The sequence below is a fragment of the Hydra viridissima genome, unplaced genomic scaffold, assembly GCF_058129835.1.
Source record: "Hydra viridissima isolate aposymbiotic clone 2 unplaced genomic scaffold, HvirCarnegie_v1 scaffold_5, whole genome shotgun sequence".
In the NCBI taxonomy this organism is placed as follows: Eukaryota; Metazoa; Cnidaria; class Hydrozoa; order Anthoathecata; family Hydridae; genus Hydra; species Hydra viridissima.
This window is the reverse complement of record NW_028324304.1, coordinates 13,658,897-13,685,714: the sequence shown is the minus strand read 5'-3', so window position 1 is coordinate 13,685,714 and position 26,818 is coordinate 13,658,897. Positions and strand designations below refer to the sequence as shown.

At 29.7% G+C, this 26,818-nt stretch overlaps 2 protein-coding genes across 3 annotated transcripts; both read left to right on the top strand.

The window, feature by feature from the left end:
• Window positions 1-1,893: 1,893 nt before the first annotated feature.
• Window positions 1,894-8,131, top strand: LOC145189085 (translation initiation factor eIF2B subunit delta-like). Its single transcript, XM_090087759.1, has 12 exons — window positions 1,894-2,017; window positions 2,205-2,357; window positions 3,479-3,587; window positions 3,703-3,880; window positions 4,066-4,183; window positions 5,562-5,638; window positions 5,841-5,943; window positions 6,404-6,531; window positions 6,961-7,052; window positions 7,287-7,372; window positions 7,510-7,690; window positions 7,867-8,131. Exons 2-12 carry the CDS (start codon window positions 2,211-2,213, stop codon window positions 8,070-8,072), a joined length of 1,425 nt encoding a protein of 474 aa, XP_089943885.1. The 5' UTR covers window positions 1,894-2,017; window positions 2,205-2,210; the 3' UTR covers window positions 8,073-8,131.
• A 4,335-nt stretch (window positions 8,132-12,466) lies between these two features.
• LOC145189171 (adhesion G protein-coupled receptor G4-like) lies at window positions 12,467-25,801 on the top strand. Of its 2 annotated transcripts, XM_090086764.1 has the most exons (14): window positions 12,467-12,751; window positions 16,010-16,330; window positions 16,449-16,763; window positions 16,864-17,190; window positions 17,284-17,393; window positions 19,712-19,791; window positions 20,061-20,209; window positions 20,542-20,771; window positions 20,857-21,027; window positions 21,151-21,730; window positions 23,923-24,163; window positions 24,300-24,565; window positions 24,788-24,854; window positions 24,978-25,801. In XM_090086764.1, exons 1-14 carry the CDS (start codon window positions 12,661-12,663, stop codon window positions 25,414-25,416), a joined length of 3,387 nt encoding a protein of 1,128 aa, XP_089942890.1. In that variant the 5' UTR covers window positions 12,467-12,660; the 3' UTR covers window positions 25,417-25,801. The 2 variants fall into 2 exon arrangements, with proteins under 2 accessions (XP_089942890.1, XP_089942891.1); XM_090086765.1 differs by lacking the exons at window positions 24,300-24,565; window positions 24,788-24,854; window positions 24,978-25,801 and having other exon boundaries at window positions 21,859-24,053.
• The last annotated feature ends 1,017 nt before the right edge of the window (window positions 25,802-26,818 follow it).

The window sequence follows — 26,818 nt, the reverse complement described above, 5'->3', positions numbered from 1 at the left end:
CACTGTATGGATGGGCTTTGGGGTTTGGCACTTTTTTCACAACAAACTACATACTCAATGTACAGTTTGCAGTGATTATCCAGAAAATTTCAAAAATGTGGGTTAGACCACTTTTCCGCTGAGCCCCTCATATAGTAAAAACAAGTTTTTGCGTCTTCGTTATTATTTTACTTTGGTATTTTTTCAATGTTAGAAATACAAATATTAATTGTTCCATGAAGTGCATACTAAATTTATTGCTTTTAAACTTTTGATGGGGTGATACCAACAACTTCTACCCCGGGTGCCACCCGAGCAGTTCGCTACTTCCAAAAACTACAAAAGTGACAAAAACTCTGGGAACAATTTTAGATTTAAACTTGTTGCTTTTTTAAAATCAGTATGCCTTCGATTAGAGTTAGGACTATTGTAATTGCAATTAAAACAATAACAGTAACAATAATTATTGTTATTGTATTAACTTAATTTAGAAACAATAACAATACTTGAGATTTACAACAATTGTAATTCTGTAATACAATAACAATAAATATTGTATTGTAATTCATCTTATAAAACAACAATAAAAGTATCTGAAAAAAAAAAATGTGTTGTAATGACCCACTACAATAGTATACACTTCAATAACAATAAATATTGTATTGTAATTCATCTTATAAAACAATAAAAGTATCTGAAAAAAAAAATGTATTGTAATGATCCACTACAATAGTATACACTTCAATAACAATAAATATTGTATTGTAATTCGTTTTTGTAATACAATAACAATATATTGTTATTGTAATAAAAAAATTATTTTATTGCCAAAATTTAATAAATGTTTTAATAGGCCAGTTGCCGACTATATACCCTTGAACCCTTAAAATAGGGTACAACTATTATTTAAAGATTGATTCTATTTTACTGAAACATAATGGGAGGGGGAAGGGGTGCCAGAATGGTAAATTGGGCAACTTTAAATATTGAAAATCAAAGTTAAAGGGATCAAAAAAAAGGAAACCACCATTTTTCTGCAAATGAAAGGGATTCGGCAGACCTAAGACAGCGATTCAACATAAAATACGTCCTGAGAAATAAAAAATATCAAAAATAACAGTAAGTTCGTCAGAGATGAATATAAATACGTTAAAATACGTTAGCTTTTCTTCTTTAATGTAAAGTAATGCACTACAATAAATTTTTATAATTATTTTCATCAAAACAATACAATAGCTATTGTAATTTTATTTCATTAAAACAATACAATACAATAGTTCTCGAATTTTATTGTATTGTTAGAAAAAAAAACAAACAATACAATACTTATTGTACTTGTTTTTCATCACAGCAATACAATACCATAATAAATTTTTTTTGTTGTTTCTGTAATATTACAATACAATATTATTGTATTGTAATGTGTAATTGTATTTAATTTTTACAATTACGATTACAATAGTCCTAACACTACCTACGATTGCAGTTGACCTTCAAAAAAACCCAGCCAACGCCATGTGACATTAATTTGACATTAATTTGACATTAATGTGACATTAGTTTGGTGGATTGGTCTCATGATTGAAGCAAACAACAAATACAAAAACGACATCCCTAATTGAGAAATTTTCTTCTTTTTAATTACCTAAAATCATCTGAGGCATTGAAAGTTAAATTTGTCTGGAGGGGCGACTTGTTAAAAGTTATTCTGAGAAAACACCAAGAAGTTTTTTGCTGAAATTGTAAATCAGATGAATATGTGTTTAAATATTTTGAAACTAGCAAAATCCACTTTTCCTATAAATAGTACAATTTTTAGGGGATAAAGGATAAAATGTATTAAGCATAATTATTTTGAACTGTTATAATATCATATAATGCAACAGTTTTTTAATAAAAGAAAATTTACGGAATCAGCAAAAGAGTTCTGATTTTTTTTAAATCAGCTGTAACTTTTTTTTTGCTATAAAATTTTCTTACAACTTTGAACGTTACTTAAAATTACAAGCTTTCACGATACACAGGAGCAAATTTTACGGTAAAGAATAAGTGGAATAAGCAGATATCTACTGTGTTATTATATTGGAAGTTATTTTTTTAAGTCTGATGCATTCAATGGGATTCTAGGAGATATTAAAATAAATTGGCTATATGATTATGAAGGAAAAGATGTTTCTCAATCTCTAGACACAGAAAGGTAGCAAATTATATAATCTAAACTTTAGAAAAACATGCTAGAAAGTACTCAACCTGAAAAAAAAAGTAAAAAAAAAGAAAAGAATGATCCGGGAGAACATAAAAAGAAAGAACAACCTACAAATCCTGATGGAACTGCAAAAAGCAAAGGACAGATTCGTGCTGAAAGAAGGCTAATACAGGTAAAATAAAGAAATTCTAATCTAGTCCAAAAAATTTACTTATCAAATAAAAATGTTAACATAAAACTGACTAACAATTAAGTAGCCAAAATATCAGTAGTTATACATTTGTAATTCATTTTCCCTAGATGCTTAATAGAGTATTTTTCCTATCTTTGAGAAATTAGACTTGATAGATAAAACAAGGGACTGGGCAGGGGGAAAAGAGACGAAAAAAGAGGGGAAAGGATGGGAAGGGGACTGCAGATAAAAAATTAAGTTAAATAATTGAATTTAATTTCATTAGTAAAAATGGTTGTAATGTAAAATTAAGTTAAATAATTGAATTTAATTTCATTAGTAAAAATGGTTGTAATGTTAATATGCTTAGTGATTTTTGTAAAATTCTTCTTAATGGCTATACGCTTGCAATGATTTCACACTATAAATAATTGTTCAAATACTACCTCCACAGAAATATGAAATATCATGGTGGTTTATTAACTTGCTAAAAATCTTTTAGTAATAGTTATTTAGTAAATTTATCTCTGTTTCTTAAATTGAAATTTTCTACTGAATGATTGTTAAAGGATAAATATTAGTATATCTTTTTTTCCTAATGAAAATACATTTTTTTACATTGAAAAGAAGTTTAAGATAGTGCAGCTTCTATTGCTTTCATGACTTTTGGATTTCTGAATCTAAATGCTGCATTGTGATAATAATATATATTATGAAAAAATGCAATGTAATCAAATCAATAATTATTAACTTGCAATTTTTTGTTTCACAAATCATGTTAAGAAAACTTAATGCAAGTATTCAAGCAAAGTCCATGCAAACACTGATTTAACTGAAATCATTTTATCAGTTATTTGAAAAATAGTTTTCAAAGAAATTTTTGCTCTATAATTAACATGTTATAAAAAAAATATACCGCTAACTTTGAATTTAATTTAGTAGAAACATTTAAATGTAAATGTAAAATGTAGTGGATAATTTCTATTATCAGAATTTCAATGATTACTTTGTCACTTGCTTTTACACATACACATATTTTTGACTGGGTTTATTTTTGACTGGATTTGTGTGAAGCTTTTAACTATTAAATATTAACAAGTTTCATACTGTTTTAAAAATAGGATGCCCAACGTGCCGCAAAATCATCAGCTTCTACGCAGGTAGCAAAAGCAACCCCAAATAATGTAGTTCAAAGTACTCAAAGTAACAAACCTAAACCAATGGCTGAAGGTGTTCTTCACTTGTTGATTGTTATCTTTTTATTTATTTAATTCTATTTGATTTTATTAATATTTTATAAAAAGCTCTATGCTGCTTTAAAAATTATGTTTAAATTTGGTTTTAGGAGTTCAGCGTGTGGCTTACAATGTTTTGATGGATGATCCTAAAGCACAAAAAAAGGTTTCAAAGAAACTTGCAAAACAAAACGTTCCACAAAGAAACATACTTGAACAAAAAAAAGTCAATTTATTTTCTCATCTTCATCAATATGAAGAAGATGTTTCGCTCACAAAAGATATAACGTCAGTTATAACTTTTTTTTTTGTAGTTTTTTTTTTAATGGTTGTTAAAGTCAAATAATAATTTGATAGTTTGTCAAATGTGAGGTATGAAACCATGAAAGGATTATGTATCTTTAGCAAATAATCCTTTCATGGTTTCAAGGCTGTGATGCCTTTTTACTTGCTAAATCATTATATTTTTTTAGTTTCTCCCCAACTGGTACAATACATCCTGTTATCATCAAGCTTGGCTTGCAATACGCAAAAGGCATAATTTCTGGTTCTAATGCTCGCTGCATTGCTTTACTTTATGCATTCAAGCAAGTATGAAATTTCTACAAAAATGGGTGATGATTTTATTGAGATTCAACACCATTTGTTGGTGCTTTGCATCACCAAATAATGATGTTGAATCTATCTATTAAAATTACAATACAACAACTCATGTGTAGTAGTTATATTTGAAGAATGTTATAAAGCTTTCTAAAATATTGCTTGTCATTTTATCAGCATGATTTAAATTCCCTAATTTGAAATAACAACTTCTATGTGAAACAATCACTTGTAAACTTAAAAGATTACAGTTGAAAAAGTTTAATTTTAGAAAAAAAATTTGGATTTGTTCTATAAAGTTAAACTTTTTCCCCTATAATCATAATTTTTAAGAAGTAATTTATCAATTATTTTTTCAATTTTATATCAAAGTATTTCTTATATTTATACATATTTTTATAAGTTAGTTTTGAAATAGTTTACAAAATATTTTTTTAACATTTTCTTAATATTGGAACCTAATTGCTTATTTGTTCTCACTCCTATTTTATGAAGCTGTCATTGCGATAACAAATGCTATATATTTCATTACTAAGAATATTTCATTGGTTATTTTAGTGATTGTTACCCCAGGAACATAATTATTTGTTATTTTAGTGATTGTTACCCCAGGAACAAAATTTTACTTTGTTCTAACTTCACAGTTTTTTTTTGTTTTATATAGCTATATTTTGTTGTCATTGGTATCTATTTTTGCTAAAAATAAAAGAATTTAGGGAGGGAAGATAATTTCTATGTTATTTTTAAAGTGATTTGAAATTGGAAAAAATGTAAAATAACTTTAAAACTATTTTTTGATGTATTTTTTTAAAAAGTCAAGTACTTCTTTCTCAGGCTCTGAATAGAAAACTTTCAGGAAATACAATATAACAAAAAAAAAATATTGAAGTAGGCTTAAGTTCATACTCCAGACTTTTTTCAGTAGGTAATTTTGTGGAGTAAGGGTAAAAGATTTCAAATTTCTAAACTTTTTACTTTTAACTCAAAAAAATTTTCATTTTTAGTCCAAAAGAAGCCCTGTTTCAATTTCATCTACCATTTCTGCTATAGCTATTAAGACTTATCTTGGTTAAGGTTGGCTAATTAAGGTCACAAGTTTGATTATTCTTCCTTTTTACAGAGAGTTGAAATCTTTTAGAGAATAGGTATACTTAAAGATTAAATAACCTTTGTATTCTGAAGCTTTTTCTAAATGATTTACATGCAATTGATTTACGTGAAGCTTATGAGCAGCTCAATCCAATACGGTTAATAGCTAAAAAAACAACATTAAAGTAAAGTTCAAATGAATTTTCAATGTGGCATTCATAGTATCAAATTCTATTACAAATGGAATGTCATTTATGAAATCTTGCTCACATTTTTTTAGGTTATAAGTGATTATACTGTTCCACCTTCCAAAGAACTTGCAAGAGATCTTGAGATGAAGATAAAGCCTTGCATCAGGTGTGTATTTTTCTTTGCTGTTGGTTTTATGGTAGTTAATTTCAAAAAGAGTGCATTTTGTTTCCTCTTTGAACAGAATTTTCTTTTTTAGTTCTATTAGTTTAACATATGTGGTGTATATCTATGTTAAGTATTGATTAGTTTAACTTATGTTATCTATAACATAAGTTGTTGTTTGTAATTTATAAAATTTGTGTTTCAGTTTTTTGTCGCAGTGTCGTCATCTTTCAGTGAGCATGGGTAATGCTATCAAATATCTCAAGCAACAAATCTCAAATACATCTCATGATTTGCCTGAATCAGAGGTTATTTTTTTGTTATTTTAATTTTATTTACTTCAATGGTTATAGTTATAAAATATTTATATTAAAACATCTTCATCATTGGTTATTTAAAAATTCTAAAATTTGGTATTAAAATCAGTTTAAAACTTAACTTACATTATTTATAGTTATCATTTAGCTGAGCAACCCATAAGTTAAGTCTAAGACCTCAAAATATAAAAAGTATGTTCTGTGTTTATTATTATTTATAGTTATCATTTAGCTGAGCAACCTATAAGTTAAGTCTAAATATATGTAAATACAAGTCAGTTTATGAATGATAATTTTATGAGAGCAGATCAACAAACCAGTAAATTTATCAATCTGAGTAGTATTACCACTTCTATGATCTCACCATAGCAAACGCCTAAAAAAGATTAAGTTAAACTTTGTTGATCTGTGTTTTTAGCAAGTAAAAACAAAAACAGTTTTAACTTTTCAGGCGAAGCAAATGCTGATAGAGAGTATTGATAACTTTATTAGTGAGCGCATTGTGTTAGCAGACAAAGCTATATCAAGTTTTGCTAACTCCAAGATAGAAAATGGTGATAAAATACTAATCTATGGTTTGTAAGTAGTTTCTTGTTTTGTTTTTTGGTGCTTCCATCTGGCTTTTAGTCTATTTCTTTTTGTGTTTTTACAAAGGTATTCTGAATTAAATATATTATAATTAAAATTTCTGTTTATTTTACAATAATTTATAAAAACTATAGTCATCATTTTTTCTTGACATTTAACATAAAATTTAGAAAAGAATTATTTTTTTAATTTAATTAATTTAATTAAATTTTGTTGCTCTTATAATGAGAATCAGCACATAAGTAGCACCATGGCATCAAAAATTATGATGCTGTTGCAATACCTTTTTCAATGAATTTTGCCACTTTCCCATTGACCAATAAAAGCATGATCAAAGCAGCACTTATGGCATTTAAATAATTTTTTAAACCTCGATGTCTTTAATTTATTGACAATTTTAACATTTGGGTGTCTTTTCAGTTCATCTTTGATCGTTAAAGTATTAAAAGATGCAAACGCAAACGGAAAACATTTTCAAGTAGTCATCGTTGATTCAAGGCCTGACTTTCAAGGTGACATTTTTTGTACATTACATATGTATTAATATTTATATGATAAATGTTAAGTTTAACTTCGTAAATTACTTTAAGTTGTCATGGGAGTTGACATGAGGGTTGACATGAGAGTTGACATGAGAGTTGACATGAGGGTTGGTCAGGGTTAAGTTAGTTTTCACACTCAATTTTTAAAAATTTTCAAAAACTTACTTTGCCTGTGTTTCCAAAAATGTTTATTACTTTTTTTAGGTCGTGAGAGTCTTACAAGATTAGCAAATGCAGGAATAAAATGCTCATATGTGTTAATCTCAGCAGTTTCATATATAATGAAAGAAGTGAGTTGTTTAACAAAAATGCGATTATTTAATTCATTAATAATAATAAACGTATCTCCTTCGAAGGTTTCAGGATGGTCTATTCTCATATGACTCAAGAAGCTTCTCAAATGTGTCGCTCTTTTATTCAACCCTAGGTTACCAGTGTTTTTATTGGCGCTCATGCGTTGCTTGCAAATGGTAATGTTATGGGAAGTGCCGGGTGTGCCATGATTTGTATGGTAGCTAAGGCAAACAATGTACCAGTGTTGGCTTGTTGTGAAACATACAAATTTTGCGAGAGAGTGCAAACCGATGCCTTCGTTTATAATGAATTAGGTGTGTTAAGTTTTCTGTAGCTTCATTCTAGTTTTTTGGATAAGATTTTATGTAACTAGGATTAATGATAAGATATTATGACAAGAATTTACTATAAAAGTTATGAGTACTTGGCAGTTTATCATTATTCAATACAAGGGTTTACTTAACATCTTTTAATGTATTTTGTTTTGCAGGTGATCCTGATGTCTTAGTAAATCTTAACAACCCTGCAATTCCAGACGTCTTAAACGGATGGAGAGGAATCAATTCCCTTTATTTGTTGAACTTAGTTTATGACGTAACACCTTCTAAATTTGTAGACATTGCAATAACTGAAATAGGAATGATACCTTGCACATCAGTGCCGGTTGTTTTACGCGTTAAAAGTTCGGAAACGTGATTTTTAAATGATTTAGACACAAAGTTGTAGTTGTTTGTAATAAACTTAAAGTACAATTCTTTTTATGTTAATTTATTAAAATGAATTAAACCCAGCAAAATGCTTTGCTGGGTTTTTCGTTAAAAACAGTTCATCTCAGTTAAAACCTTTGAACTCCTATTGAGACCCACACAAAATTTTTTCCATTAAAACTGATCAGAGATCTTTTTAAACGTTCTTTTTAAATCTATTCCTTAATTCATCAATAAAACTTGAGTGATTTTGCACTTTGCAAAAACTTGAGCTATTTTTAAAATGTTTTAAAATAGGATTTTTTGTCAAATGAAACAGTCATTTCGAAGTCTTAAGTATTCAGTAATTATCTATAAAGTCTTGAGTATGTGTTTTTCAAAATAAAACTTCGCCGCAATGTTTTAATATCTAAACCTCTCTGCCAATGATTTTAAAATTAATTGTCAATTTATTTTTGTACTTATGATTTTTTAACATTTTTCTTGAAGCATAACCGTTAAAGTTCTATACCTCTTTCGAAATGTTTAACATTGATAAAACCATAACTACCACCACGTTTCTTTAAATGCTTATAAATATGACTAGCGTCTCTCTGTATCAGTTGCAACTCCGGTGCAGATAGGTGCTCTACAAACAACTGGTCACTTGTCTCCCCTTATACCGCCAAAGGATTCATAAAGTTGAAAAATCTTGCGCTTTATCTCTAACGATAAATTTCTTTGGTCCTAACTGAGAGAACTTTTCTTCTTTAAATATTCCTTCCTTTTTCCATTCACGAATATGGCAAGGTTGTACAGCCATAGCAATATTAGGTGATAAATTTTAAGATCGGCTAAAAATGAGCGTTTTATCTAAACCAAGATCATTGAGCACCAAAACCGATAAAGCTTTTACAGAGCCTTCCATTGCATCTTAAATTCTGGCAGTCAAATACTCCTTGACCTTTCCACTTCTTGATATCTTCTAAAACTTCATTCTCAAATTCAGAGACAAGGTTCAAAAAGTTCTAAAATATATAGCATTAGTAATCTTGACTAAATCTTGCGTAAATAATTGTTTCAACACATTTAAAAATGTACAAATTTAATTTAATTACCGGCAGTATCTCTCTAAATTATTTCCGAGTATTTCGACATATTCCGACTGTTTTATTGAATACGCTCTTTTCTTTAGTCTCGATAAGTAATTTTGCAAACTCCTCATTATCTTCACACTTAATCGTGTGAGAAATGTTCCATCGCTTTCAAATCTTCCTCCTTAACATTAAATTCTGGCAAGTGAATTATGAACAAATTGTCAAGTGCACCGGCTGTATTTTTGTTTATAAATGTTTTTTTTGCTTTCTATACAGGCTTTTTATTTCCAACCTATCTAAAATAAAAGTAAATTAAAGTCATTTTAATAGGTTTGAACATTTAAAAGAGAGAAAATAAATTCATATAAGGATTTATAGTATCAGTTTACAGTCGGACAAAGTAAGTCTAGCTCAAATCTTTATCATACCAGAGAAATCTGCTTAGGTCTGCATTTAGAGGAGCCTATTGTTATTGATATTGAGCTTTCTACCGGTAACAAGTTTAAATTCGGGAGTAATCTGTTCCTAAATTTTAGCTGCAATCTGAATTCTTTCTTATATTTTAACCGCTAATATTTTGTCACATAATTTTTTCCCTTTCATATGTTTGAAAGAAAGGATGTGCACACTTTTTCATATGATGCAGTTTACTCGGCAGGCATTCACTTTTTCTTGTTCTGGATCTTGCAGGTTAAAATAGTTCAAAAAGGACCGAAGTTATCAATTATCCCTTTTTTTTTAAGTGTTTAATGAAAACTAAGTATTTCGTATTTTTGTAAGATTTTTTTAAAATTACATTAAATACTGTAAAACTCGCATTTTTACTAGTTTTATTTACTTCAGTTCCCTACTTTATTATTTTTACGCTTTGCTGAAAAATGAAAAATTTAAAAAAATTGTCGCACCAATAAAAAAATAAACAGCATGGAATAACACGTCATCACACAATTTAGGCCTTAAAGATTTGACCAATTTTCGATAACTGTGAACTAATGGTGTTGAGGAAATGGCGAATAATAGCGTTTTAATAGACTTTTTTTTTTTCTTCGAGTTAAAGTTAGTAGATTGTGTTGGTCAAAAAACAAAATGGAAACCAATTTTATTCATTTTAAACGACTTTCATAATTTGCAATAAAAAAAGGTGTGTGCATGTGGGGGATGGGGGTGGGGTAGGGATGGTTGGATTGTTGCACCAACTTACAAACATTTAAAAATTTATTTATAAATACAAATTTTGCATAGTAATTACCTCTTCATTAGCTTTTCAACAATTGTCATTTGATCACAACCTGATCTTATCAAGAAAGAATCTCAATTTGATTACATGATTTCACCCGGCAAAATCTTCACTTCGTCTTACCTAACCGATTTTACATCACAAATCATCGTTAACAATGTTTGCTTGTTTTAGTAGTGCTAGGGGTGATGCCAAAAGTTTATAAAAAACTTTACTGGAAGTATGCAAAAAACGTCGGGTTTTCTCATTATACCAAAAATCACTGGTTGTACAAGAGGATTATCAAAGTGTACTTGACTGAACATTACTGAAAAAGCTATCTTTAAAGATCAATTTTTCAGTTTATTTCTAAAGACATTCTTTTTTTTTTTTGTAGGATTTACTGTTATAGACAGGTGGTGAATAGCACTGTCGGATCTAAAGTGTCGTTTGGCAACTTTACATGTTTGTCGAAAGCACCATTTCCAAACTTAATTTATATTCTACTTGTTTCATATATTTTTAATAGCTTTAAAATGTCAAGTTACTAGCCAAACTCTCTTCATTTGCGGGAAGTTTTACTTTACGGGTTCAATTCAAAGAAATCTGCGTCAGATGCTCATCGAATACTCTCTATACGTATGGTGAGGCAGCTATTAGTGAAAGAACGTGTCGTGAATGGTTTCAAAGTCGAAAACAGGCATTGCGGTGGAAGGGAACAAATCTTTGAAGATGACGAGTTGACAACTTTGCTCAACGAAGTCACGTGCCAAACCCAAGAAGAGTTGGGAGAATCATTTTATGTGACCCATCCAGCCATTTCCAAACGCCTCAAAGCCCTATGAAATAATTAGCCCTATGAATAATTCAGAAACAAGGAAATTGGGTACCATACGAGTTGAAACCAAGGGACGTTGAACGGCGTTTGTTTGCTTGCAAACAGCTGCTTCAGAGGCAACGATGGAAGGGATTTCTGCACCGTTTTGTGACTGGGGACGAAAAATGGGTTCACTACAATTATCGCAAACGCAAAAAATTATGGGGTTTGCCCGGCCTAGCTTCCACATTGACAGCCAAACCCAATATTCATGACTCCAACGTTATGCTCTCTATTTGGTGGGACCAGCTCAGTGTAGTGTACTAAAAGCTGGTAAAACCGAGTGAAACCATTACTGGCGAACGATATCAAATTCAACTGATGCGTTTGAGACGAGCACTTAAGGAAAAACGGCCGCAATACAAGGAAAGGTAAGACAGTGATTTTGCTGCATGACAATGCTCACCTTATGTGGCGTGATTGGTAAAAAAGTACTTGGAGACGCTGAAATGGGAAGTTCTACCACATCCGCTGTATTCTCCTGACGTTGCTCCATCTGATTACCACCTTTTCCAGTTAATAGCGCACGGCCTGGCTGATCAGCATTTTTTTTCTTTCGATGAAGTGAAAAATTGGATTGATTCGTGGATCACCTCAAAGGATAATGAGTTCTTTCGACGAGGGATTCGAGGGATCCCGGAAAAAGTAGTGGCTAGCGGTGGACAATGTTTTGAATTAAAAATTTACCATTCAACTTTTGAAAATTAAGCTTTAAATTTTGAGAAAAAAAAATGGCGGAAGCAAAGTTACACATCTAATATATATATATATATATATATATATATATATATATATATATATATATATATATATATATATATATATATATATATATATACATATATATATATATATATATACAAATATATCAAAATGAAAAATACAATTATCAAACTTTTCTGAAATCCCACCGGAAAACTTGCAAAGCAATTTCTGCTAATACTATTCTTCGATTTGACATTTCTACGTGTCAGCTTGTCATCGTTCCATTTTGACATATTCTCGTTTTGACTTGTTTTGACTCGTTTTAGCAACTCTAATTATTATTGTTGTTATTTTTTGAATAAAACTATTAAATCAACAATAAAAAGTAAAACTCTTCTTAAAAAGCTTGTTTGACTTGTGTTTGTATCTATTTTATTATTACTCTATTATTATTAATAATTTTTTGAGTGTTGTCATAATACTACCCGCATAATGATTTTTTTTGTTTGCAAAGTAAATATGACTATCGGCGTGTGTAGAAATTTTTTATCGTAGCCATTCTTTACGTAGATAAAACTTTCATTTAAACATAGAATGAGGAAAAACGAAGGCGATTAAAAGTTTTTTTCTTAAAATTTTGTTCCCATCAAATTTTAAACTAGGGAAAACTTTTCAGCTGTATGCGAAATGAAATAAATTAAAAATGTCAAGAATCACGTGGCTGGAAAAAAAAGAAATCGTCGTGTGGCTCGTTTTCAATATGCTGCTTTATTCGCAATCAGATGTTCAGCAAAGTAAGTTTTTTACATTTTACTGAACATAAGGTGATCTTGATCAAATCAATGTCAGAGCAAACGATTATCAATCCTTTTATCCGGTTTGTCTCGTGTCAAACTCGCACATTTCCCCTTCTGTTGCTAAATCTGCCGCCATTTCTTTCTTTGCTATGCGTATTATTGTTATATTTTTATGCAGCTATATATATAAATAAAAATCATTTTGATGTTAAGGCCGCATTTAAAACAAAATTAGTTTAGATGGCCACATTTTTATTAGTTCATGAATTGCTTCCACATCTGATGAAAATATTAAATCGAATGCTAAAAGAACGACCATCGAAACTAATTTAGGTTTTCTTTAAAAAAACAACTTTACAATGAAAAACAAAACACAATTCTTTAAGCTTGCATTTGTTATTTCAAAATTTTTAAAGCCGAATGTTATATAAGGTATGAATATAAGAAATAAATGTAAGAAATAAATATAAGAAATGAATATAAGAAATAAATATAAGAAATGAATATAAGAAACAAATATAAGAAATGAGTATAAGAAATAAATATAAAAAATTAACGAAGATAAATATATAAATAAATGTAAATAAGAGAAGGTAAACAAGCCCTTCAGTTCAACTGTTTTACAAAAAGTTAAAAGAAAATTTATTAAATGAACTGCAAAATATGGAGCGATTAAAAACATCCTCCAAAAATCAATTGACTTCTCTCAATTTACACAACCTAACTCATTCAGTTATGGAACATTTATAACAGTAAAAAAAAACTCAAATATGAAATATAAACTTTAGATATAAATTCTTTTACAATTTTAAGGTCTTTGGCTTAAATTCAATCAACGGTATCACCCTCAAGAAAATGGTACTAATTTGGTTATGATAATTTTGACAACGAGCGGGTGGGGCAAGATCTCCTACCCCATCTCTATAAGCTTAAGACATTATCAGTTTTTCCATGGGTGGCCGCGGATTGTCGTGCAGAAATAAATCTTTTGGTGCTATGGCCGCGTTTGAGTGACTTTCTATCTGAGTATTTACAATGAATTTATGAATGATGACAGTGCAGCTCTCATGCGTATGAACATCAGTGTAGAGGCTATACAGCGACTGCTGATGTTGGGCCGTCCTAAACCAGTTTGCGGACCAAGTTGGAAAACATTGGAACGAAAACTTTGAAACTAAACTTGATAAGTGCGTTTGGTAATGCTGCAATGGCCTAAAGCTTGTTATTTGTTGTGTTCGGCTTCACCAGCGGAATGAGCAAGTTAAAGCTTATATAGTTCTGAGTGGAGAACTATATAAGCTTTAACTTGCTCATTCCGCTTTGGTAGAGATCTGATTAAAAGTATGTCTCCCAAGACATACTTTTAATTAGATCTCTACCAAAAATTTGGCAAGGAAAAGAACACTTTATTTATCCACTCAGAACTATATAAACTTAAAGCTCATAATTCAGTTAAATGCAACATAGAAAAATAATAGATCTTACAAAACAGATCTAAGTAATCAAAACTCAGCAGCTAAAATTACTTAGTAATTGAAGATTTAAAGTAAACCCAGCTAACACAAAACGTTCGAGTACGTTCGAAGAACGTTAGAAACGTTTTTAGAACGTTTTTAGAACGTACCCTACCGTTTCTAACGTTCTATGAACGTTACTTGAACGTTTTGTGTTAGCTGGGAAAGTCTTTTGTAGGCAGCTTGGGTTGAAAATGTATTGTTAACTTGTGCGAACACAAAGAACAAGCACTCACAAAGTACTTCAAAAATTTAATTAACAGTTTATGGACCACAAACTTCATCATACTTTGTCTTTTATTTAACTTTTAAGTCCCTTGGAAACTCACCATTGATCAGTTAACTGCTCATGCGCCTAATAAAAGATAAAGCAAACAACAAAAAATATCATCTAAACAAACAACACAAAAACTGAGCTGTATGCTGCTGCAGAGCAACAGAGATAGTTATCAAGATTTAAAAAAGTAGTACGTTATAAAATAATAAAGTACCATGCAAACAAATACCGCATATTAGCATTTTATTACTGAAAAATTAAAATCACAGCTATAGTGGAATGCCAAACTATTACAACAAAAACAAAAAAGCTAAAACAAACTAAATTTACCAAGTTAGTTTGCAAAGCTCACCAGCTAAATACAAACAAGGTTAAATAATTACTTGCATTGCTAAAATTTTACTAATAACTTGTATTGAACTAAATGTTTTTTCAAGAGAAACTTTTAATAAACTCAAAAAAAAGACAATACACTTGCTATTGTTAGCCAAATTCTTTTTTCTTATAAAAATTAAAAACTAAATTGATCTGCAGCTGTTTAAAGGCATCCTAAAAAAATAAAAGATAATGTAAAGCTTGAATCCAATAATACTTGTGAATTAAAGTAATCTAAATAAAAAAAAAGGAGAAAGAGAGAGCATTCTACTTAGCAGCAAAGATCAAGCACAAAAAATGTCTTCGTTGATTTTTTTAGATAAAAGATGAGCTTTACTTTAATACAAACAAAAACTAAAAATTTAAAGTTTGTTATTAAGATTTGATTAACATTTTATAAAAGGTCTAGTAGCTTTGTTCGATAAGCCGAAGTAAAGATAGATTTGAAAATTCAAAACCTTTTTCTAGAACTCTTCTGTTTTATCTCCCTTTGCATGCTGCGTGGTTTACAAAGCAACATTTTTTGTCCCTTATAGCTTTGTGTAACATGTTGACACATGATAAACACTCGGTGTCAATCAATATAAAAATCTCAAAATGTGCAAAAAGCAATTTAAAAAATCCACTCAATCTTGTTAGTCAACCTAGAAAAAATCATTAGCACTACCATTTCTCGAGTTGAAAACTAAGTTGAAACATAAAATAGAGGGAAGACGTGAATAAGCAAAAGAAAATGATAAAATTAAACTATTTAAGCGGTTAACAACTGCAGAAAATTGAAAAATCATTAATCGAATAAAACAATGAAGTTAGGTGGCGATAAATTAAACAAAAAAAAATCCCTCAATTAGGTTGTCAACTTATTTCCTTATCTAAAAATGCTTGCAAATTTTATATATGAAAAACATTTCTAAATCTTTGCTGTAGATAAAAAAAGTAACAATTTTTTGGTTAAACTTCTGATAAAAACTTATGAAATAATCTAGCAGTACATAATTAAACTGAAATAAGAGCTGATGGAATTGCATTAACTTATCTCCACAAAAAGTAAAAGCATCGAGATAATCTACCTTTTTTTTCTCTTTGTAGATTTGCATTTCTTTCCGTTGGAAAGCACATACTTGGAGGTTGTTGCTGGTTCAGCATTACTCTTTCCTAAATGTCATTTAAAGCAAACAACTCCTGGAGCGACTCTTACAAAGTTTGATATATTTTGGATGAAAGATGATGTCTTCAGAATTAATTCAACCGAAGACCCTGTTTTATTAGAAAATAACGAATTTTTATTTCCTACTTTTCAAATCTATAGAAGTATTTTATCTGATTTTGGGGTTTATAAATGTGCAGTCCAAATAGTAAACCAAATGGAACAACCAGCGTTTTCAGATAAATTTGAAGTGAAAATTAAACGTAAATATTTATTTTTTGATTTCTTTTTAATATGAATTACTTCGCCTAAACTTATATCTACATATATTAATATAATATGATTTTTTACTTTACAGTTATCTTTTTTATTACTTTCCAGCCCAAGTTGTGGAGTTTCTATCAAAAATTGACCTTCAGAATTCCATTTATCCACTAACATTGCATAATTGCAAATATAGAGCTCAGGAAGATCTTTCTCACTTTTCATATTGGTTGTTAAATGGAAATGTAAAGTATAAAGTGCAGAACAGATTTGAAAGATCTACTAATGAGGGTACTTTGAATCAATATGAAGTGCCCCCTCTTGGAATTGAAAGCTACGACATGATTGGTTCATATCAATGTGTAATATTTGATAACAACACAATGGATAAAGAATTTATGTCTGAGATATTTGTTATTCCAACACTACCTGGTAGAGTGTTTGAGTATCGTATGCAAATTTATTGAACCACTTTAAGCAATTGATAGTTTGAAATATGCTATTGTAGAATAACATGCATTTACTTTTTTAGAACCAGAATTTGTAAAAACTCCTTTTAGCCGAAAAAACGTGGACGGAAGTGCAGAAGCTTGTAATTCTATTAACATATTTGGTTGTGAGTTTGATTCCTACTTTAAACTTAAAGAAGAGGAGGTGTATTGGATTAAAGATGGTGTGAGAAAAATAAATGCCTATGTTGATTTGGTAAATGAGCAGTTCCCTATCAGATATAGGTTTTCTAATCTCTATTTTAACAGAATCAGCTATATTGATCATGGTTTTTACCAATGTGCAATAAATTCAGTTGTATCACCACCTAAGGAAATTATAATTAGTCAGTATGATTTACAGATGCAAAGTAAGAAAATATTGGTTATATGCTTATTACTTGCTGATTTTTAGCTGATTTTTAGCGATAGTTATATTATGGAAAAAAGTTTAAATGTTTTAGATACGTCAAATACAAAGCTTAGCATTAAACTAAACTCACCGTGGAAATTAGATTATTCAAATCAATCTTCTGAAGCTTTTAATCATTTGAAGAACGTTGTTTTAAAAAATGTAAGCATTTTATTTGTAATTTTTATTTAATTTTCAATGCAGTATTAACACCTTGAACTCTTTTTCTTAATTAAACGTTTTTAGTAATTTCAAAGATTTATAAAAAAATGTTGGCACTTTTCTTTTTTAATTAATTGTATAATAATTTCACTGAAGGTTTATTTAAAAACAAAGTTTTGAGAAACCCTTTTGGCAGTTAACTTAAGCTCAGTAGGAATCTTGTTTTTGATTATTTTTTAAATGTAATCTTAAGTAAATCTTTTAGATCTAATGAATGTGATGATAAGCAAGGCGTTTAACATATAAGGTATTAATGCAGAAAAATCTTTGCAGTGAAATATTTATATATGTAAACATTCTAAGGTGCCAAAAAAACATCCTTAACATAAATACTTTTTGAAATTTAGTAGAAAGCTATACCGGACCTTAGGAAGTCATAAAGAATGCAATCAAGGATTGAAACCGCATGTTATTAATTGCTTGTATATTTTAGAACTTTTATTTTACATTTCCCATTTAGCTAAATTTAATAACTTTGCATCATTCTATAGGCTGGGTGAATAAAAATGAGCAATTGCTTTTACTCAGAAATTGGTCAGTTTTACGTGAATAAAAAACTTCTGCAGTTTTCCTCATACTTTTATTCGCGTAAAGGTAAGCACTTTACTCAGTAATTGTTCAATTTTACGTGAATAAAAACTAAAGTAAAGTTGCTGAAGTTTTTATTCACGTAAAGCTAACCAATTACTGAGTAAAAGCAATTGCTCATTTTTATTCACCCGGCCTTATGAATCATTTCCAATCATTTTCTATTTTTATTTATTTCAGAATCACTGAATGTAGAGGCAGATGATGCTACAATCAGTTTTTCTTTTCTATCGGACTGTTTTTCAGCGAAGTTTTTCTGCTGGCGTGTTTTTCTTTTTTTTTTTTTTTTTTAATAACGCTTAATTGAACAAGTTAATGATTTCGGACATTTCCCACCTCTGAAAACTGACATTTAGCATAGCAGGCAAATAGAAAAATGAATGTCTTTCTTTAAAATTTCAAAATATTTCCGGACAGAATTTTTCATTTTAGAAGCTTTTATTTTATACTTTTACTAAAAAACCGTTAAGTTAATACTAAATTAAAAAATAAAGTTTAATGTTGAAAAAAGTCACTTTCAAATTGGACTCTGTAAATATATTTTAAGCCATAAAAAAGCAGTCATTTATTATATCTTATGCATTACTTGTTATACGTTTATATATATTAGCTAACTTATATGTTAATAGCTTATTAACAATAAAATATCTTTTCATTTTTTAAGAAAAAAACCTCTTCTTATTTCTACTTCTTTTTTTTAACACCAGACATCATCATCTTATAATATTTTCACTTTCAAAAAAATTTTGTTTTTCTTCTTTTTCAAACAAAATTTTATAAATCTGGTCTTTTAAAATACACTTTCATTTAAATTGATACATTTTTATCTAAATTAACAACAACTTCTCGACTAAATATCGCCTATAAACTTCACAAGTCTCGCTTATAATCATCAACAGCTTCTCGCTTATAGACTCTTAAGCATTTGCTTTCAATTCTCTACAAAAACTTCAAGATTAATGTTAAAAATGTATAAAGAAATGGCAAACAACAACATGCTGTTTGCCATTTGTTGTTTGAAGTTGCTCTGTGGCTTAATCATATTCATACTAAAAAATGCTAGATGAGGATAAATATAAGGCAATTATAAAAGTTAAAGAAAACTACATCGTCATCATTAGATAGTTGAGATGGTTAGATAAAGAAATGCTTTTAGAAAAGACAAAAAAAGTGATTTAACCCTTAAAGAATTATAAAGTGAAATTTATGGCTTTGTGTACCCTGAACTAAAAGTAAATTTTACTTAAAACTGCTCAACTGCAAAACTGTTGTAAAACAGAAATAATACGCACAAGAAGTAAATTTAATATGAAACAGCAATAATAAAAAATAAAGAATTAAAAAAAACAAGTTATTTGAATAGTTGTGACCTTAGTAGTTACATTCTTAATTAGAGCAAATTACAAAAAACTCCTTGGGGAGCTGTTAAACTAACAACTTCTAGGGGAACGCTTGAACAAATTTGTTATACCTTGCTATCTTGTTAGTCTCTTAGCATTTACAACCTCAATTTCAGAGAGCCCTTTATCCAATCCTGAGCATAGAACAAAATGCAATTATAGAATATTGCTTTCATAATACAAATTTATTATAAATTTACTTTTTCATTTCTTTGAATACAGAAGAAGTTTGTAGCACAAGTTTATCTTATCATTTATCATTTATTATAGATCAAGCAAGTAACTTTCGCTATTATAAATGACATTACAGACTACATTCCTATGGTAATTGTAACTATTACTGAGCTCAGGTAATATTTAAAAAAATATTAAAACTTTCATGCTACTTTTTGTGTAAACATTCCTATATTATAGAACTGATTAACAGTTGTACATTCCCAACTTGTTTCGGGTATATATAACTATTACTCATTTAGCATGCACATTTTTCCTGAATTGCTTTTATATAAATAGTTTTCAAGATAATTTTGTTGAAATAAACGTTTCTAACTTTTAACCACTTTGATTGGCTTTAAAATTTACAAATTGAAAAAGCTAAAACGGTTTCACCTTTTTTTAGCCCAGAAAGTGGGAATGTAGTATCACGAATTACAATTGCAGATGTTCATGGCTCGTTGAAATTAAAACTATCGAATGCAATGTTGCAATACATCAATAAAGATTCTTTTAAACAAATAAATGCTGAATCTGTTGAACTTAAAAGCTTAGGTATTTAAGTTATTGAATAGTTGTGGTCTGAGTATTTATCTTTAAAGTTTGTTATGTAGTTATGTGTATGCTAAAACTTTGTTTTATCGGTGGCATTAATGATTATAAAATATTGTTCACCCTCTTCTTATTATTATTTTAACTCATCTTCTTTTCACCAAGCTAGTTCTTTTTTTTCTCATCAGTTATATTTATTTCCTTTTAATCAATGCAATTCATCTCCTTAACTTAAAGTTCTTTTAGCAATTAAAAAAAATCTTTTTGCTGCATTATGATAGCTTTTTGGATTAAAGTTGACATTGAAGATTTAGTGAATTATTTTGCATTTATAGACTATTGTCCAAAAAGCGTTTTTGGGGATGTTAATTATAAAGGCGAGTATACATTTGAGCAGACTCCAGCAGACCAAATTGCAGAGCAAATGTGCATTTATCAAGGTAATGGAGTTGTACAAATAGAATGTATCGGCAATTTAAAGGATGGTCCCACCTGGGGCGTTCCTGATTTTTCAAGGTGTGAACCAAAAACTGAAACAACTAAGAAGTTGATCCAACTTAGTAAGGTAAAGTTTAAAGATATGTAGTCTGATAAAAGTTACTTTCTTTTTTTGCTATTTTTAAAATATTTATATATATCTCTTGTTCCAGGAAACCATCTGTGATCAAAGTTCTCAAGCGAGCTGTTCCCTAACAAGTATTTCAAAAAATCTCCGTGACACAGTTGCTAACAGCTCTGTAATAACAAACTATCATGATGTAAACTTAATTGCAACAATTCTAGAAAAAGTTGCCAGTGCAGATCATTATATATCCGGGGAGGTAAGTAAGACCTATGCTCTAAATAGAAGTCTAAATAGAAGAATTTAGGTACTAGTCTCCCAAACCACTTTCTTTTTTTTTTTGTTTTTTTTTTTGTTTTGTTTTTATTTTTTCATTTTACAGGTTTTCACAGATGTTTTACAGTCTATTGATATTTTAATGGAGTCAGATGCTAAGTTTATTGCAAAATCACAAATTGAAACATCATCTTCATCAATTATTCTGAATGCACTCACTAAGTTTGCTGAACTATTTTCAAAGCAAATTGAAAGCTCTGTTTCTATTAGTAAAAAAAATATTGCTTTTCATGTTGAAAAAGTGGAAAAAGGACCCCTCATACTTTTAGCTCAGCAGTTATCAAATAATTCTGTTGAGATAAGTTTTAGTAACGTTACTGACTTTAACAAAACTGGTGTGACTTATGCTGCTATTCAAATACCAAGTGAAGTATTTTCTGACGAAAGCGAACTTTTGTACTCATACTTTTTCCGCTACGACTCTTTTTTTTTGAGTGAAAAAAACCTGTTGAAGTTGGTGGGAAGAAAAGTTTCAAATAAGCAGATTGTCCAGAGTGCCATCTTCTCAGCGTCTTTTTATAACAAAAATGTAACCAATCTAGTTTATCCAGTGATTTTAACATTTAAAAAGATTCAGTCAGAGTTTTCTGGTTCGAGTAGCTGCAATTATTGGGATGAAAAACTTGGTAATTTTTTTTATTTTTATTTAGAAACTTATCTTTTTAATTAGTACTTTTAAATTAGTATGTTACAAGCTTATTACAAACAATCAACTATGCTTACTCTTTATCATTAACTGTACTTTTGTTATGAGGTATAAAAAAAAGACTGCAGGGCGCAAGAAAATATTTGAAAAGGTTTTAAATGAAATCTGTTTTGCAAATCAGTTTAGTCCGTATTGTTGCTTTAAACACAACTTACAAATATTTAATAATATTATCAAGTCATCCATAGTTCAAGTTCTTATTTTGTGTAATATTACTTTACATTTATAATTGTTTTTAAAATTTAAAAACAAAGAAGTTGCCTTACAAGAAAACCCAACACCAAAACATATAAAAAAAAAAAACTTTTTGTTGTTTCAACAAATCGTGGAGTGAAGATCACGTTTTGGAAAGAAAGTCGAAAATTTAATTTTAAAACTTAATCTAAAAGTGAACCTCAAAATTTAAATGAAAGCCTAAAAAAGCTACCTATAATCTTGCATCTTGCTATTACCCAAGAAGTGCATTTAAATGGTATCAACAAAATGGTGTCAATTTAAAAAATGAATCCAGCAAACGTGCCACAAATTTTTTCAGAATGGAGAATTTGGGTTAAGTATGAAACGTGAGCTGTGCAAGAAGGACAATGTTGCGGCGAACATCAATCAACTCCGTCGTATTTAGGATGTAGTATAAAGAAATCATACAAAAACTGTTGTGCTAAAGCTCATGCAAGGAGTCCGCACTAAATTGAGAAAATATTGTGATGAGCTAAAAATTATCAAAATTGTTTTTTAGTGGTTCTAAAAGTTGTTCAAAAATCCAATGGTTGGTTCTCATTGTGGACAGTCATTAACACTACGCATAATTCCAAGCTTCTTTGGATAATATATATTAAACAATATATTATTAACATTGCTACATCAAAATTTTCTAATAAGCTCATAATATCACATTTATAACATATTTTGTTTGTTTTTAACAATATTACAAAACAGCTCAAGGATCAGAAGAACATTAATGCACATCGCTAAAATGTAAGTTACACTACTTTGTATTGATGATTCTTGTAATTAAAGATTGGCTTTAAATTAAAAAATATGTTTTTAAACTATTTGCATTTTTCTAAAAAAATACCATTGTAAATAGAAAGTGTGGTATAACAAGTATAATTCTACATAAATATAATAGTTAAAGAATTGTAGTAGTACGGCAACTGCTCACCCAATTTCAATTGATCCCCTATTACTACAAATTGCTCGTAGAGCCGTATTGTTATTTGTATTTTTGTTTGTCGATATCTATTTTAATTATTTCATAATCTTCTATTGCTTTACAACCAGTCTATATGTAATGTCAGAGGCATTCAAAAAACCAAATCCAAAAAAATTTCTTCGTATGACATCATTCCTTGTTTCTGTAAAACTTTCTGGGTTCTTTAAAACGAGCCCGAAAAGTGTAACAAGATTAAGGGTCACGCTACATATATGAGAAACGCTTATCTATAAAAAAAATCCTTTTCGATGGTGTGTACTTTTGATACAACGTTTCCCTTTTTTTTCCCTTTTGGATCAACTACTTTTTTATCATTGGCACGCTTCCCAACTTCGCCTATGCCTATAAAAAGTTTTGTAAGAATTCCACGTCTGGTTGATGATGCGGCAAAAAGCGCATTTTTTCTGTCCACTTTCGATATCCAGAAACAGCATGTATTTTCTGTCTGTTTTAATATCTCAGACTCAGCGTGTAGTAGAATAGAAAACTTTCATTTTTTCACTAGTTGAAGCATTTACTATTAATAAAAAATCATTTCAAAAAACAGTTGGCGAATGTCATTTTTCCGATTTTTGTACAAACTTGTCCATTGAGTAATCATGTCACCAATCCTCGGAAATATCCATTGTGAGTCTTCATGTATTAAATGATTTAACTTAGATGTCAAAACAATGTCATCAACATTTTTATAGGTGTAACACTATTTTTTATGCATTTTAACATCAAACATCGGCGTTAAACCCTAATGATGCAGCTAATTTGTGCTTATTTTTATCAATATTTTTCTTGCTCCCTGTATAACTGCAACCATTTTAAGCTTTTTTCACCTTAGTATTAATTTTGTTCTTATTTCTATTTAGTCTAAACTATTGTTATTAGTTTTTAGTATTTTCGTTTAGAAACTGGCATTCAAAACGTTTTTGGAGGATGGCTGAAGACTGGTTGCTATAAATACAAGGCTGGAGTTAATACAGACGAACTTTTTACATGTGCCTGTGATCACCTTACTAACTTTGCTTTGCTGTTGGATGTTAACCAAGCTTCTGACAATCCTTTGGGCTTGCAAATAATCACATTCATTGGTTGTGGTATTTCTTTGGTCGGATTATCATTTACTTTACTAACACTTGCTGTGTTTCGGTAAGAGTGCTTTTCAAAATCAAAGTACTTCGATTTCAAAGTACATTTCAAAAAACCTTTCAAATTTAAAATAACATTTAACAACAAAAATCGTTGTTAAAGATTGTCTAATAACCATTCTTTGTAACTTTTACAGTAATCTTCGGCAAAAACTCCCTCAAAAGATTCTCATATGCCTTTGCTTCTCTCTGATGGGTCTGCTTCTCACATTTTTGATCGGAGCAGTAAAAACATCACCCAGACTGGGCTGCCAACTTGTTGCAGCTATGCTGCATTTCTTCATTTTATCGACTTTTAGTTGGATGTTGGTGGAAGCGTTCAACTTGTATCGTTCTTTTGTTAAAGTTTTTAAAAAAGTTAGCGATACAGATGTTTTTAGAAACGCAAACATCTTGGCATGGGGTAAGTTTAAAACCGTACTTCTCAATATTCTTTGGATGGCTTGCTTAATTAATTATGCCCATTTAAATAACTAAGTAGCTTTTCAAGATCATTTAGTCTCAAGCGTTCCATTGAAATAAACAGTAACTATCAACAAGATTATGTTGTGTGAAAAGAACTTAATAGTGTTTGATGAGGTAAAACATAGTTTAACTCTTTTATTTTAAAATGCTCTGTTAATAGGATTTCCTGCTGTTATTGTTATTATCTCCGGCATCTCAAAACCAGATGAGCTTGGAAATGAAAAAGTGTAAGATATGAAATAGTGATACTTCTTAGATTTAAAAAAAGGTGTTTTTTGTGGATAAGCAGTACTTTCTTTTTCGTTTCATAACTTTGAGACTGTGAAAAAGTGTTTACAACCTTTGTTTAGATGCGTTGTTCGTGGAAATCCGTTTTACTTTGCTTTACTACTTCCAGTCTGCCTGATCTTGGTTGTGAACTTTGTTGTGTTGGTTGTCACGATGCTCAGCTTGACAAAAAGAGTTAAGTTTGGTAAAGATGTTGGTAACAAGCAGCATAACTTATCACAAGCTAGAATTACATTTATGTGCGCTACTCTCCTTGGTTTATCGTGGGTGTTTGCTGTTCTTGCAGTCAAAGACCTGTCAACAGTCTTCCAATGGCTGTTTTGCATTACAACATCGCTGCAAGGTTTCTTCATCTTTGTGTTTCATATACTGAGAAATAAGGATGCTATGAACGAGTGGCGTCGCTGCTTCGTTAACAATCAAGAATATAAACTTGCATCATCATCTCAAACCGCAAAAACTTACGAAATGAGACCTATTACAGGTGGAAAAAATAACTAATGCTTTCTAAAAAACGTCACCACGTTTCAAAAGGTGTCTACCTTTAATGACTGTTCAAAACCTTTTCCTAGTTGTTAATAGGAAACTTTCAATTACAATTTGCAATTGCCAATATGCTTGGTCTCTATTAAAGAAAAAAACGTGTAATTATTAAACTTTACTGAAATCCCACCGGAATGCTTCACTGGAATCCCACCAGAAAACCTGCAAAGCTATTTCTGCTTATACTACTCTTTGATCTGACTTTGCTACGTTTCAGCTTGACCTTGTTCCATTTTGGCATATTCTCATTTTGACTCGTTTTAAGCAACTCTAATTATTATTGTTATTATTTTTTTAACAAAAGTATTACATCAACAATAAAAAATTAAACTCTTCTTAAAAAGCTTGTTTGACTTTTGTTTGTATCTATTTTACTATTACTCTATTATTATTAATATTTTTCTGAGTGGTGTCATAATACTACCCGCATAATGATTTTTTTGTTTGCGATGTAAATAAGGCTATATTTACATCGCAAACAAAAAAAGTATTTTTATATTTACCGTTGTATTTTAAGCATGAGAAAATTTGTTAGTTGTATGCCAAATAAAAGATGAACTAAAAAGATATCAAAAATCTTGGGGCTGGAAGAAAAGAAATCCTCGTGTGGCTTGTTTTCAATTTGCTTCTTTACACGCAATTGGTTGCTTAACTTTTCATATTTTACTTAAGATATGGTAATCTTGATCAATTCAAGGTCAGAGCAAACGAATATCCAATTTTTTATCCAATTCATCTTGTGCCAAACTCGCACTTTTCCTTTATGTTACTAATTCTGGCGCCATTTGTTTATTTGAAATGAGAATTAAAAAGCATTTTTATTGTTTAATTGGAGATTTAAAAATATTTTAGAAGGCTTCGGTCTTTTTAAAATCAGCTCCTGATTCCATGAATGTTTTATGATTCTTTTTTTACGTCTCAATTGTTTGTGATCCAGTTAAGTTAAAATTTTTTGATGTACTGTTGTCGCTGTGGTTATTTTAAACGAACAGTACCATGTGAAGAAGGGGTATTTAAAATTATTTCTTGAGCTATAACCTCAGATGAACATTAATTTCTACTTGCTATTTTTATTAAATTATGGCAAAAAGAAGATTTTGAGCAAGTATGTGAAATTTCAAAGCCAATTACGGAAAAACATGTTGAACGACGTCTTTCAACTTTTGGTTTAAAACTAGTTTGATATGTTCTTGCTTTTTTTGACCACCCTTGTGTACTTGTTTTGTTGTTTAACAAATTAAGAACTCACAAGTATTTGGCTCTCTTATAATTTTAGTTTAATTTTGATTAAGTCATACAAAGGTAGAAAAGGCACCTTTTTTTTTTTGAACTGAAGTCTAAACAAAAGCTAGTCGTTGTT